General features: G+C 33.4%; 1 protein-coding gene across 2 annotated transcripts; it reads left to right on the forward strand.

Moving 5' to 3' along the window:
- Window positions 1-3,177: 3,177 nt before the first annotated feature.
- LOC123702975 (spindle pole body component 110-like) lies at window positions 3,178-6,129 on the forward strand. 2 transcript variants are annotated; one of them, XM_045650841.1, is made up of 4 exons: window positions 3,178-3,303; window positions 4,584-4,727; window positions 5,143-5,352; window positions 5,882-6,129. In XM_045650841.1, the coding sequence occupies exons 1-4, from the start codon at window positions 3,217-3,219 to the stop codon at window positions 6,125-6,127; spliced, it is 687 nt and encodes a 228-aa protein (XP_045506797.1). In that variant the 5' UTR covers window positions 3,178-3,216; the 3' UTR covers window positions 6,128-6,129. The 2 variants fall into 2 exon arrangements, with proteins under 2 accessions (XP_045506797.1, XP_045506798.1); XM_045650842.1 differs by having other exon boundaries at window positions 5,188-5,352.
- Window positions 6,130-14,488: the final 8,359 nt, after the last annotated feature.

Consider the following 14,488-nt stretch of genomic DNA (forward strand, 5'->3'; position numbering starts at 1 on the left):
AGAGCACCTGACAATAATTATTTTCACTTATTTTGTTATATTTAAATAACTAGATTTCCGCCCGCGGCTTCGCCCACGTTTGCAAAGGAAAACCCGCATAGTTCCCGTTCCCGTGGGATTTCCGGGATAAAAACTATCCTATGTGCTAATCCAAGTAACCCTCTATATGCGTGCTAAATTTCATTGTAATCGGTTTAGTAGTATTTACGTGAAAGAGTAACAAACATCCATACAAACTTTCGCATTTATAATATTAGTAGGATTATTAATCTCGTACTTCTTGCATTTCAAATTAGGTACCTACTACCAATTTCGCTTGGAATATATTATCTTAATAATTATTAAACTTTTTTTCTTGAAATTGGTTTATAAAATTAAATCATTAATTATTAACCATAAAAAGTTGCATTAAAAGTATTCGATTTCACGACTTTATCAACATCGAAATTTAGTAATCTGTATTTAAACGGAGTATCCGAACGTCGGTTGTTTGTCAAAATTACGCGGGAATCGTTAAGCCGCATAATTTTTGGCGCGGGTTGGCGCTCTAATTGGGTACCGCGGCGGCCAGATAAAGCTCGGTTTACACAGCGCTTTAATTAATAGAGATCGTCCGGCGACAGGGTTGCCAACGTTTATCGTTATTATAGTCATAAATATTAAAATTATTCGCATGAGTTTCTGTAGTCTGGTGGTAAATAAAGTTAAATTAGTATAAATTTTGGTGATAATATGGTACTTAGGTACTTAAAAAAAATATAAAAAAAGTATTTATTTTCTTACTGAATTCAAAATATAAATGCTGATGGATATGAACATTGAAAGCATAATAATTGTAAACGTTTAGTGACAAATCGCTTTATCTAATTAAAAAATAACGATAGGTAACTATGTCTAACGATAAAATAAAAAATTTAAACAAAATAATTCCGAACGCAGCCCGATGTGTCAAACGCGGCGCGCAAACTTTTGGCGGGAGCGACGCAATAAAAACCTTATAAAATTTCTAATGGGAAAACGTACGAAGAGTTTCCGTAGTGAATTATGAATGGTAACGAGCTCGCTCCCCTTTGTGTCGAACGAGAACCGAAGTTTGGACTTGTTTCTTTTGTATATTGTTGCGGTTCCGAGTTGCAATATACAATATCTACTGTTATACAAGCCAGTCGTTTATATAAAACGATAAATTTATCTGCGGATATCATGTTTCTATTTTTAAACGGAATGAATAAAAATTTTTAGTTATATTTTCAGTACGATGACTTCTTCTTTCTTACATTTTCTTATTCTTAAAATAATAATCTTATAACTTAGAGTTCATTCTTTTCAATAAGCGATTACTTTCATATCTGCAAATGCAAACAGAAAGCACGAAAAAGCCTGGCTTTCATTTTTAAACACTGTCCAGACCGTCAATTATAAAAGACAGAGGTAAAGGGATTTAAAAATGAGTCCCTCCTCAAAAATCCATTATACGCCGTTACGAATACGAAAAAAATGTTAGAACAAGGGACTCAAATCATTGACTATGATAATAATGGTTGTATCCTCCTCTTTTATCATATAAGTGAACGAGAGAACAATAGTAAAGTTTTATTCGATATAAGGGTGTAAGCGTGTGAAAATGTGCAGTTTTTCGAGACTTAAAGGTCCCTTTTTTCGTAGCCGCGGGCTGAGTGGGGCCGGGTATTAAAACTTGTATATCGGATTAGATGAAATTACTAAGTGCTGGATAGAGTTAAGAGGGTATTAAATCAGTTCGTATGTGTGCGGAGGCCAGATTAATTCGACTCGGATCTCTGCGAGAATAAAGAATTGTGAACATAAAACTGTGTCAATGTAAAGCAATTTACTTACAAGCGGATATAGACTGCAGTTGTAATTACATATTTTTTGATAAAGTGAAATTTATTATAACTAAGGTAAAAATCTTTAATTAAATGGTTCAATAATTCATTTAAGGAACATAATATTATAATTTAAATAATCTATCAGTTTTGACCAGAGGTTTTGAGAAACAAAGAAGGACGAAAGTGATGCTTTCTATACCTACATACCTACCTACTTACCTATTAAATTCTAAATACGCGCTGTAAAAAGCTTTTATAATCAAAAGTAGACAACAAGAAAGTTGTCTAGATTGTAGGACTGTAGGTAGTCTGTAATCATGAAAACTATATTATATAGGTAGGTAGGTATCTATCTAATACTTACCTACGTTTTACAAGCATGATAATTTACGTGAAACAGTATCCTCAACTAAGAGATTTTGATCAAATGTTAATTCGCTACACATAACACAAACGTCGCGTCTTATCACAATAAATTATTAAACAGTTGTGAGCGAGTAAACTGCGCCATTACGATAATACTTTACAAACCGCATCGCACGTCGCAGGCGCCATCTTGCGCAGTTGAATAAAACATTCCCGCCGCGTGTCTCTAATGCACTCATCAATTATTACAAGATCCCGCACGAAATTCAGCTATCATAACAGCTTTGGGATTTTAGATTTCAGATAATGGACGACGGATCGCTTTGAGATGACAGTTTTAAATTTGGTTTGAGGTTATGTTTGCAGTGTTCTTTTGAGGGAATTTATTTGTTTGATGGTTGCCTTATTATTATATAGGTATACATACAGTGTTTTTTTAGGTTAATTTATCTACACTTCATACTTAGGTTATCTTTTGCCAAAAGTGATCCTTTTTTTTCAATAAAGGGCACTTATTTTACTTTTATGATAGAATAATTTACCAAGCGCAATTTAATCCTTTAAAATCATGGAAAATAAGAAAGAAAAACATCCACAATCCGGATAGGTAATAGGCATAGTATGGCTTGTGTCCAAGTCTCCAAATCGTTGAAAAAAATCGTCGAAAATCGAAATAGTTACTTACTCTAGTTTTTTTTTTTTTTTCAGGACTTAAATTTCTATTACTTGCAGCATCGGCATTAGCTCGTTCCGATAGAATGGATTCCTATTAACGAAAACAAAGTAACAGTCTTCAAATGTCGGCTGTTGTATTCCAGTACCTATAACCCTAAGCTATTTAACCTATTTCTGAAAATGTTAAGTAGGTACGTATAGAACCTTTAATCACACCCAAACCTATTTCAATCATGAAAATTATATTTTACACAGACGCTAAACGTCAGTGTCACATAGAAATATGTTTGTATTATCAAGCAATTCTTTAAAATGGTAATAAATAATGAACGAAGTCATTTTAGCGGCTCTCTTTGGGGCGACAATCATTCTGCTACTTTTGGTGGTACGCTGGAAATGGAGAAGTAGCAAGGTGAGATAATTTTAGTATTATAAGCTAGTGTCTCTTCCTCATACGGAATAGGTACCTACTATGCCTTTCTTACGCTTAAAAGCTCTTGTTTTTCTTCCTTATACCTACTGTGGAAATGATGAAGTACCAAATTAAAGAGATCTTCGTTTAAGTATTTTACTTAATAGCAATGTATCATGAAGATTGAAGAATTTAATCACTACAGTATGAAACAAAGTCACTGTCGCTGAAATTTTCTACAAAGCGGGGGAATCTGCGGGAGGAAAGCGAGTAACTTGTATATTCTATAATATGCATCATATTTTTTATGACTCAGATGTAACTTGTAGGTGATGTAGGTACCTAATTATGAATAGATTGTAGAAAGTAAGAGCACAGAATATAATCTATATATATATTATATATAAATGAAACCCGTTTTCCTTGGTCACGGCATGACGCGTGAACGGGTGGACCGTTTTCTACAATTCTTTTTTCCTTGAAGTACGAGGATGGTTCTTATGTAGAAAAATCAGAAAACCACGGGCAAAGTCGGGGCGGACCGCTAGTATAATTATAATACTATACCAGATAGGTAGAGAAATATTGATAACGTTTAATTTAGAATTAAAAATTATGTACTTACATACATTCTTCAAAACACAATTCAACAAAGCCTACAAGTCACAGACGTTTGGTTATTGATTCCCACTTCAGATGCGAAAGGTCGTGAGAATCTCAAGTTTCCTAATGTTCTTGACATTGTTCATTGTCCCATTTAAGTGGAGTAGGTATTCAAGTGATAGTCTGTTAATGTTAGTTAGAATAAAAGCATTTCTTAGGTAATCTGTTAAGTATCAACCATATTAGCGTCAGCTACTATTAAATATTATGTGACGTATGTGATATAAAGTATATTTTTGTAAATTTAACATACTTACGGCTAAATGCGCTTTTACGAAAAAGCTCTTGAGAAGCAGGTGCAGACTTAAAACATATTCGCATTTTTTTTTATAAAAATCGATTAACTAGTAGGTAAGTAAAAATAGTTCAGAAAACAATAAATAACTTAGGTATAATAATTACATAATTACTTGACGTAGGTACAAATTCTGCACCGAAATAATTACCAACTAGTTAAGTAATTTAAAAAAAATACTGAAAAATATTTTTCTAAATCACCAATCAAATCAGTTATCATAATTTTATGATTCTCCAACTATATTTGGAACCTATCTAAGTACTTATTCTTTTCTGACGAGTCAAGTATCATAAATAGGTACTTATTTTCTGCTTTCTAGGATGAGCCAAACCTTCAACAAACTTCCTTGCAACTGGTACATCGCCTTTGTCCCCACAACAACGTGGTTCAAGGCATCGAGGTGGAGCAGAAGGACAGCCTTGATGAACATCTGGATGTGCTCACCAGGAAACTAGCTGACAAGGTAGGTATATAATGTGTATAAAATTGTATATAGGCTATAAACTGAGGTGCATGTTCTAGGTAATTAAAGTAGAGTTATTAGCTACTGGTGGCAACTTTTCAGTTCATATTTCATTGAAATTTTGACTGTATATTTCTATTAACAATAATATCAACAAATCATAAGATGTACTTATTAAAGAAAAATGGCTTGTTTATTTACATATTTTTATTAAAGTAATGGCTTTAATATCCTCGAAAATGAAATGTATTCGTATCCAATGAGGTTCACAATATTATATCTATTCAAGACGCTAAGCTAGAAAATATACGATACCTACTACCCCTAGTTCCTCATAATTTATTTTTCAAGGTTCTTTCAATGACAAAACCAAAAAATCAGCAATCAATAAAATGTAGTATCACCTATCAATCAGGAGGGTCGTCTCCGCCTATCTAAGTACAAAATACGTGAAACCCAGAACGAGATTGAGAACCTGCACGCGCTGGACCTCAACGTGCAACAGGAGTATCGTCAGATCATGGACATGCTGCGACAGGATCTGATGAACAACGAGAAGGAGTGCAAGAAGATACAAGAGCAGATCGAGTGGGTGTCAAGACGGCGCGCGGAGCTTAATAACGAGGTGATAGATTTGGTTGTAAAACGTAGTTCATTATGGGCGTGATGCTTTTATTAAGAATAATATAGTTTAATTACAGAAGGAAATATTTAAGAAAAGGGCTTGTGTGCCGAGCATACGTGCCAGAAGTGAAACTTCTTTGGCAAGATTCAAAGATACCTAAATCCTCGCCTTACTCCATGACGTGACGGTATTGTCATGATGCGACCTTGAAATTTTACTAAAGAAGTTTCACTTTAATTGGTGGGTTGGGGACTGTGGTGTTTGAAAATCACTCGAAAATTGCGAACTTAGCACTGATAAATAACGGATGTGATATTTCCAGCAATTAATAAATTGAGAGACCACCTTTGCTTACTAAAGTACCTACTAATTGAAATAACCAGGCAAAACCTAATTTTTATTTACGTAAGAGTGAACTCATACAAAATTCACTTTTTAGCAATTATTTATATCCAATAAAATTAAATTCTAAGATTCATACGTTTAAGTAAGTAGTCCTTTAATTTGTAAATTACCTATGTCTTTTCAGGTTCAACGAGGTCAGCTCCTCTATGGCGAGGCAGCAATGGAACTAGCCAGCAACCTATCAGAACTACAGCGCGGTCGGGGCACAGAGCATAGAATAACAGAGAAGCCCCATAGACAAGAATCGCCATCAACATTACGTCATAGAAAAGAACCGCAACTGCCCCGCGCAACACCTCTGTCATCTGTGGTCATAAAGTCTTCTCCACCAATATCAGACGAATCGTTACGCTGTGTCCATAGACATTAATGTTTTTTTTTGTGTACATTGTGATACTTTTTCGATTTTATTTATTCTGTATTAAATATTAGATACATTTATTAAGGTCTGGTTTTATTTAGTTCCTATCTTGAATTCTTGAGTTATGTTTAAGCAGATTCTATACCTTTTCGTTAACATTTCTGTGCTCAATTTTTCAATGTCAAGGCCTACCCTTGTTAGAAAGAGTTTTATGTTATAATATATCCTTAGCTCGCTGCTTTTGCTGGCATAGTATATATTACATAGTACTAATACATTACAAGTAAGATGAGCGGTAATCAAAACTTAAAAATAAAATTTTGGGCCTATAAATTTTGCCAATAAAAGCAATTAACGAGTTGACACAACAAAAGCACAATATCGTTAACCTGACATTAGTATCGTGGACGTATCACGTATCCAAAGGAGACAAAACCGCCGCCGTCCTGATCCGACCCCCTTTATATCTCGTTAATTCCGAGGGTTAAAATCCCCGAAAAAGTGAGCACTTGCCTTGTTTACAAGGTTTTAGATTTTAATTTAGATTGGGGTCGCCATACGTTTGCGCGCGAAATGACGTAAACGTCACATGAAATGGCGGGAGAAATGGTTCCTTTTTCGAAAGAGGTTAGGTTTTATAAATATCTCGAGGGGCAGTTTGGGTATATCCATTAAAATCGCATTCGTATGTGATCACCTAATACAATATCATCAAGTCCACGCCGGGGGTGCTTTGTGAATAATTTCGCGGCAATCTGCTCGCATTTGTTTAGAATTATTATTTCATAATTGATAACTTATTAGTTAAAAAAAAATTAAGTGATGGATGTTTAGTATAGCCATACATATACAATATACATAATATGAGCAACGGACGTCGTTGATTCATACATCTTAGCCACAGATCACAGAAACTAAAGGATCTTAACTATACATAGTCTTTCATATAGTCGTTGTAAGATTTAGCTAGTTTTTCCTACAAAATATAGAAATGTTCGGTGTTCCTATCATATTATGATAACTAGGTAGTAGGTAGGTATACAGGGCCGTCTTAGACTATGCCCTTGGGCACACAAGAATTGGGGGCCCTTTGAAAGTTTGGACCCAAATACGGCTAGGCCTATAATAATACGCAACGTGTGTTCGCAGTTCTACAGTACAACGTCTATGGATAAAACTGAAAAATTAAGATAAATTGTTTTTCTTCGTATTTTTCCAGGATAAAAAGTATATTGAATCGTAAACAATGGACTATTGTTAATTATTTAAAATAATAATTTAAAAAATATATTCATGAGTTTTCAATCTATAGTGGTTTAAAGTTAACTCAAAAATGGAGTATTTTCGTAAATTTTCTAAAAAATCTTAGAGAAAGTGTAAGAAATGTTATAGTATGCTATATATTCGTGATCTACTCAATAAGCTCTTTCATTTGAGGCACACGGCATGTTTTGGAAATTTTTTTTTTCTTTGTATTCCATATTTAATTACCGGGGTGGGGAGAGGGGGACCATAAATCTGGTTGGCAACATCTGTCTATAGGATATCTGGGATCTATACAATATATGTATATCAGAAGTCAGATTTAGGTCCGCTATTTTTGCAAACGAAACTCCAATGAGAGTCTGGTCTAAATAGCGGATTCTATTCTGTAGCGTTTCTGCCACTTGTCTACAGGCCCAGAGATTAAAGTTTTGTCACACGCCCTTGTATACTATTCTGTAAACTTAGACTTGTTATTAATTTTCATAATTCCGAAAATAATTCAAGTAAAAATATTCATGTAATAATATTACGTTAATAAGTAAATAAATAATTCGAGTAAATGTCTGATAAGTTAATTATAATGGTGTTCGAATCATTCGATTTATTCCTATACATACTTAGATGTTTTGATTCGAATAAATCTGAAAATGATCTGACGTTCGGGCAACGAACGGGCAACGAGAAAAGTGTATTATATTATTATTTTGAGATTTATGTGAGAAAAATTGTCTGTCATCTCCTCCAGGGGGGCCCCGAGACGATGGGGGGCCCTGGGCACTGGCCCCCTGTGCCCCTATGGTAAAGACGGTTATGTAGGTATATTTATAACTGCAGTTCTATATAATATCAGCAATAGTTCGATCTCAAATAACTTTCTCTATTGAGTCTTAAAGGATCTCTTAGAGATCTCTTATTTGAACTTTTAGCTAAAGAATCAGTCCCTAGTTTCTGATGTCTGATAAGACAAAGATTGCATTTAAGTATTTAAAACTTACCTATTAGACTGTTTTCACATCAGTTTTCAGGTTTCAAAATATGAAGTCTGAATGCCTTTGGTGTATACCTAAACATTTTCATATATGTACCTACATTCACATAATATAAAGCAACGTTCCGAAAGAATAATTCCATAAAACATGATTTTCAAATAATACCTATTTCCGCTAATTACGGTGCTCTACTTTTTTCAATTAAAGGCACTACCACAGTATTACCATATTTAATAATATTGTAATACTGTGGCACTACTATAAATAATGCTTAGTAATAACTAATAATATTGTATCTGGGTTCTTATAACATAATATTATCGTAGCATTATAGAGATAATGCCACGATAATATAAAAAGGTAGGTAACTACCTAAATTGATAGTGTGAATGAATGAATTATCAATGCGTTTCTTTCCAAAAAGGTTTTCTTACTTCATAAATCATAAGTCAAATATTTACCTAGGTATTGCATTAATTAGTTGATACTTCTTATAAGTACTAAGTTTTAATATAAATTTTGTAGTTTACACATTGTACCTAATACATTGGCCCATGCTTATACAGTCTTAGGGCGTATTCAGAAAGAAAGCTTGAAACTTATAAGCGCTTATCGGCGCTTGTCAACGCTAGTTCGTTCTACACAAAGGAAGCAGGTTGAAGCAGACCAAAACAAATTTTATATGGCGCCTGACAAGTGCCGATAGGCGCTTATATGCGCTTATAAGTTTCAAGCTTTCTTTCTGAATACGCCCTTAGGTACAATCTTCTCAATCGCGTACTAGATTGACGGACACAGAATATGTCAACAAAAAACTGCGGCCACATCTGTGCTCTTCAAACAAATCAATTCATTTGTTTGTTATGGTTAGCATTTGTTTTGCCCGAGGGTCTTGAGTTTATTTAATTGGAGCGCAAACAAAGATTTGTCAATTGGAGGGCTCTTCATACAACTATTTAAGTAGTTGTTTTTATGCTTCAATGAAAATTGAATAAAAAATGTTAACAGTGATGTAACCATTTTACATCGTTTCAACCGTTTACCTTAAATATTAATAATAACCTACCTACATATTAGGTGGCCCTTCTTGCAGAGCTTTCTGTGTCTTTTGTTTGGAAGTAAAAAAAAATTTTTTTCATCAGCCCATGAAGATTTAAAATGCTTCGTATATTAAGTAATGTAACAGTGTCATAAATTTGTAAAAGCTTCCATTTCCGTAGGTAATCATGCTCACGAAACATCGGAGTACCTACCTAAATAAGATAACTCCGCAAGTCTTTAATTGCATATACCTAAGCATAAATGAAATTTGTATTTGGATATAAAAATATTATATGTACATATTTAAAAAGTGTGAGGAATAGCCATAAATAAAGAAATGGAAATGTAAATCGTGGCCATCCACCGCGCTCGCGACCGCGCTCCGCCAAATGCTTCGCCCGTTTACGGCGCTTCTCAAATATTTGCGGACTTATGTCTAATTTACCTAATATTTTTAAATATAAATTAAAATAAATCCCTATGTATGTTATATTATTAGGTAACTGCATTTACATGATTTCAATGGAAAAATAAAGAGTAGATAGAACTCGCGCGCGTTATAAGTTTACAACTTTCCTTTTTAGTAACGTTAGAAACCTACTAAAAATAATTGCTAACCAATGCGTGGTAGATCCCGCTTAAATAACATTTAGGTATTCTTTAAAATTAAAAAAATCTTATTAAAATGAAATCTTCATTTAGTTACATCACTGTTAACTAAGGTTAACAGTGATGTACCTACCTACTTCATTGAGCGTCAATGTAGGTATCTTCCTACCTATATGATTAACTTAATTACCTAGGTAACTAGCCAGGTAGATAATATTCACACACATGAATGATCTTGAATGATCGTTATAGATGAGTTGAATATGCAGGTATATCAGTTAGGTACCTTCTAAAGATAAGGTACTCAACCTACAAGTTACAATAATTATATTATACCTAACATAACTAATTATGTTACTTACAAAAGAATTAGAGCCCACTAACGGTGCATTTAGATCAAACGAGCGAGTGCTCATTCTAACCCCTTACCCCACTATGTCAAATTATTTTAGTAGGTACTTATAAACAGGCGTCATTCTTTTGTTGTTCTTAGTGCGATCGAAAAGATTCTATGCAATGTTCTAATACTGAACAACACTGAATACGAGTTTTCGTTTACGCTAAAAGATCACGAAAGAATGCTCTAGCTCTAGTCTCGTTAGTCGTTTGGTACCGTAATGCAAATCTATTTTCATACTTATTACTTCATAGGTACCTAAATATAGCATAGAATATCCATCACATTGATTTAAAAATATAATCAGTCTCTTCTTGGCCATTTTAAATATAAATATGCAGATGTTTGAGAACACACGACTTTTCCCACTCGTAATAAGCGCATTAAGGGAGGAAAAAATTTAAAACTCGCCGCGTCCCGAAACTTTCGAGTTTTCTTTTTACATTAAGGACACGAGAAAAAATCGTCTACTTAGAAGGGTGGCGCGAGTTTTAATATTGTCATGGAAACACGAAACAATAAAAACGATTGTATGTGTTTAAAATAAATAAGATTACCTACAGTTCTTTTTTTTAGTGGTTTGAGTCTGGGAACAAAGACTTTGTTTTATAGCACTTAGGTACGGAAGGTAGATACCCTAGCTACCTAGCTACTTATCTTATGTCTAGACTAGTACCTACTAGGTACTTTAAAGTTTTAATGACAGGAACCTTAGCAAGTAATGAGTTAATTCATTGTATCGAGCGCAGTTGTTTCCAGATAACTTATACTGATAATGATAGCACAGACTAATAATAATATACACCCAAGATGTAATTTCACTTATTTCGATGACATTTTAGTTATTTTGAAATAAAAATTGCGAATGACACCTATTTTACAACGAAAAAAACGTCTTGCAATAAAAAAAATATGTCTGATGGATCTATCTAAAGGCAAAAGATTAAAAATTACGCGTTAAAAAATGACTTTAAATTAAGGATATTTTCCTGTGCAGATAAGATGCGCACTAATAAACGCAACCACTGCGGCCAGCCAGACAGCCCGGACTCTAACCGAAATAGCAAGAGAAACAGTATATCAAAAACCCAACTATACTAAAATGACTTTTTTTTAAACGTTGCTAGCTCCCGTACTACATCTCACATATTCCTTACCTTTAGCGGGTATCGAATCCACATTATTTTCTAAAAAAAAGACAATGCCTAACGAATTTAAGTAAAAGTAACATAAATAATAAAGGGAAGGGTTTTAAATAAAAGTCATATTTATCTCTTGCATATACCTAAGCATAAATGAAATTTGTATTTGGATATAAAAATATTATATGTACATATTTAAAAAGTGTGAGGAATAGCCATAAATAAAGAAATGGAAATGTAAATCGTGGCCATCCACCGCGCTCGCGACCGCGCTCCGCCAAATGCTTCGCCCGTTTACGGCGCTTCTCAAATATTTGCGGACTTATGTCTAATTTACCTAATATTTTTAAATATAAATTAAAATAAATCCCTATGTATGTTATATTATTAGGTAACTGCATTTACATGATTTCAATGGAAAAATAAAGAGTAGATAGAACTCGCGCGCGTTATAAGTTTACAACTTTCCTTTTTAGTAACGTTAGAAACCTACTAAAAATAATTGCTAACCAATGCGTGGTAGATCCCGCTTAAATAACATTTAGGTATTCTTTAAAATTAAAAAAATCTTATTAAAATGAAATCTTCATTTAGTTACATCACTGTTAACTAAGGTTAACAGTGATGTACCTACCTACTTCATTGAGCGTCAATGTAGGTATCTTCCTACCTATATGATTAACTTAATTACCTAGGTAACTAGCCAGGTAGATAATATTCACACACATGAATGATCTTGAATGATCGTTATAGATGAGTTGAATATGCAGGTATATCAGTTAGGTACCTTCTAAAGATAAGGTACTCAACCTACAAGTTACAATAATTATATTATACCTAACATAACTAATTATGTTACTTACAAAAGAATTAGAGCCCACTAACGGTGCATTTAGATCAAACGAGCGAGTGCTCATTCTAACCCCTTACCCCACTATGTCAAATTATTTTAGTAGGTACTTATAAACAGGCGTCATTCTTTTGTTGTTCTTAGTGCGATCGAAAAGATTCTATGCAATGTTCTAATACTGAACAACACTGAATACGAGTTTTCGTTTACGCTAAAAGATCACGAAAGAATGCTCTAGCTCTAGTCTCGTTAGTCGTTTGGTACCGTAATGCAAATCTATTTTCATACTTATTACTTCATAGGTACCTAAATATAGCATAGAATATCCATCACATTGATTTAAAAATATAATCAGTCTCTTCTTGGCCATTTTAAATATAAATATGCAGATGTTTGAGAACACACGACTTTTCCCACTCGTAATAAGCGCATTAAGGGAGGAAAAAATTTAAAACTCGCCGCGTCCCGAAACTTTCGAGTTTTCTTTTTACATTAAGGACACGAGAAAAAATCGTCTACTTAGAAGGGTGGCGCGAGTTTTAATATTGTCATGGAAACACGAAACAATAAAAACGATTGTATGTGTTTAAAATAAATAAGATTACCTACAGTTCTTTTTTTTAGTGGTTTGAGTCTGGGAACAAAGACTTTGTTTTATAGCACTTAGGTACGGAAGGTAGATACCCTAGCTACCTAGCTACTTATCTTATGTCTAGACTAGTACCTACTAGGTACTTTAAAGTTTTAATGACAGGAACCTTAGCAAGTAATGAGTTAATTCATTGTATCGAGCGCAGTTGTTTCCAGATAACTTATACTGATAATGATAGCACAGACTAATAATAATATACACCCAAGATGTAATTTCACTTATTTCGATGACATTTTAGTTATTTTGAAATAAAAATTGCGAATGACACCTATTTTACAACGAAAAAAACGTCTTGCAATAAAAAAAATATGTCTGATGGATCTATCTAAAGGCAAAAGATTAAAAATTACGCGTTAAAAAATGACTTTAAATTAAGGATATTTTCCTGTGCAGATAAGATGCGCACTAATAAACGCAACCACTGCGGCCAGCCAGACAGCCCGGACTCTAACCGAAATAGCAAGAGAAACAGTATATCAAAAACCCAACTATACTAAAATGACTTTTTTTTAAACGTTGCTAGCTCCCGTACTACATCTCACATATTCCTTACCTTTAGCGGGTATCGAATCCACATTATTTTCTAAAAAAAAGACAATGCCTAACGAATTTAAGTAAAAGTAACATAAATAATAAAGGGAAGGGTTTTAAATAAAAGTCATATTTATCTCTTGCATATACCTAAGCATAAATGAAATTTGTATTTGGATATAAAAATATTATATGTACATATTTAAAAAGTGTGAGGAATAGCCATAAATAAAGAAATGGAAATGTAAATCGTGGCCATCCACCGCGCTCGCGACCGCGCTCCGCCAAATGCTTCGCCCGTTTACGGCGCTTCTCAAATATTTGCGGACTTATGTCTAATTTACCTAATATTTTTAAATATAAATTAAAATAAATCCCTATGTATGTTATATTATTAGGTAACTGCATTTACATGATTTCAATGGAAAAATAAAGAGTAGATAGAACTCGCGCGCGTTATAAGTTTACAACTTTCCTTTTTAGTAACGTTAGAAACCTACTAAAAATAATTGCTAACCAATGCGTGGTAGATCCCGCTTAAATAACATTTAGGTATTCTTTAAAATTAAAAAAATCTTATTAAAATGAAATCTTCATTTAGTTACTTTACAAAATGACTTTTTTTTAAACGTTGCTAGCTCCCGTACTACATCTCACATATTCCTTACCTTTAGCGGGTATCGAATCCACATTATTTTCTAAAAAAAAGACAATGCCTAACGAATTTAAGTAAAAGTAACATAAATAATAAAGGGAAGGGTTTTAAATAAAAGTCATATTTATCTCTATGTACCGTATATTTAACAAAAACAACTACGTTTAACATACATGTCAACTATACACCAGTAATTGCTTACTTTCAAACATGTTTAAAATTGAACCTATTTATATTT

Source organism: Colias croceus, chromosome 24 (genome assembly GCF_905220415.1).
Source record: "Colias croceus chromosome 24, ilColCroc2.1".
Lineage (NCBI taxonomy): Eukaryota > Metazoa > Arthropoda > Insecta > Lepidoptera > Pieridae > Colias > Colias croceus.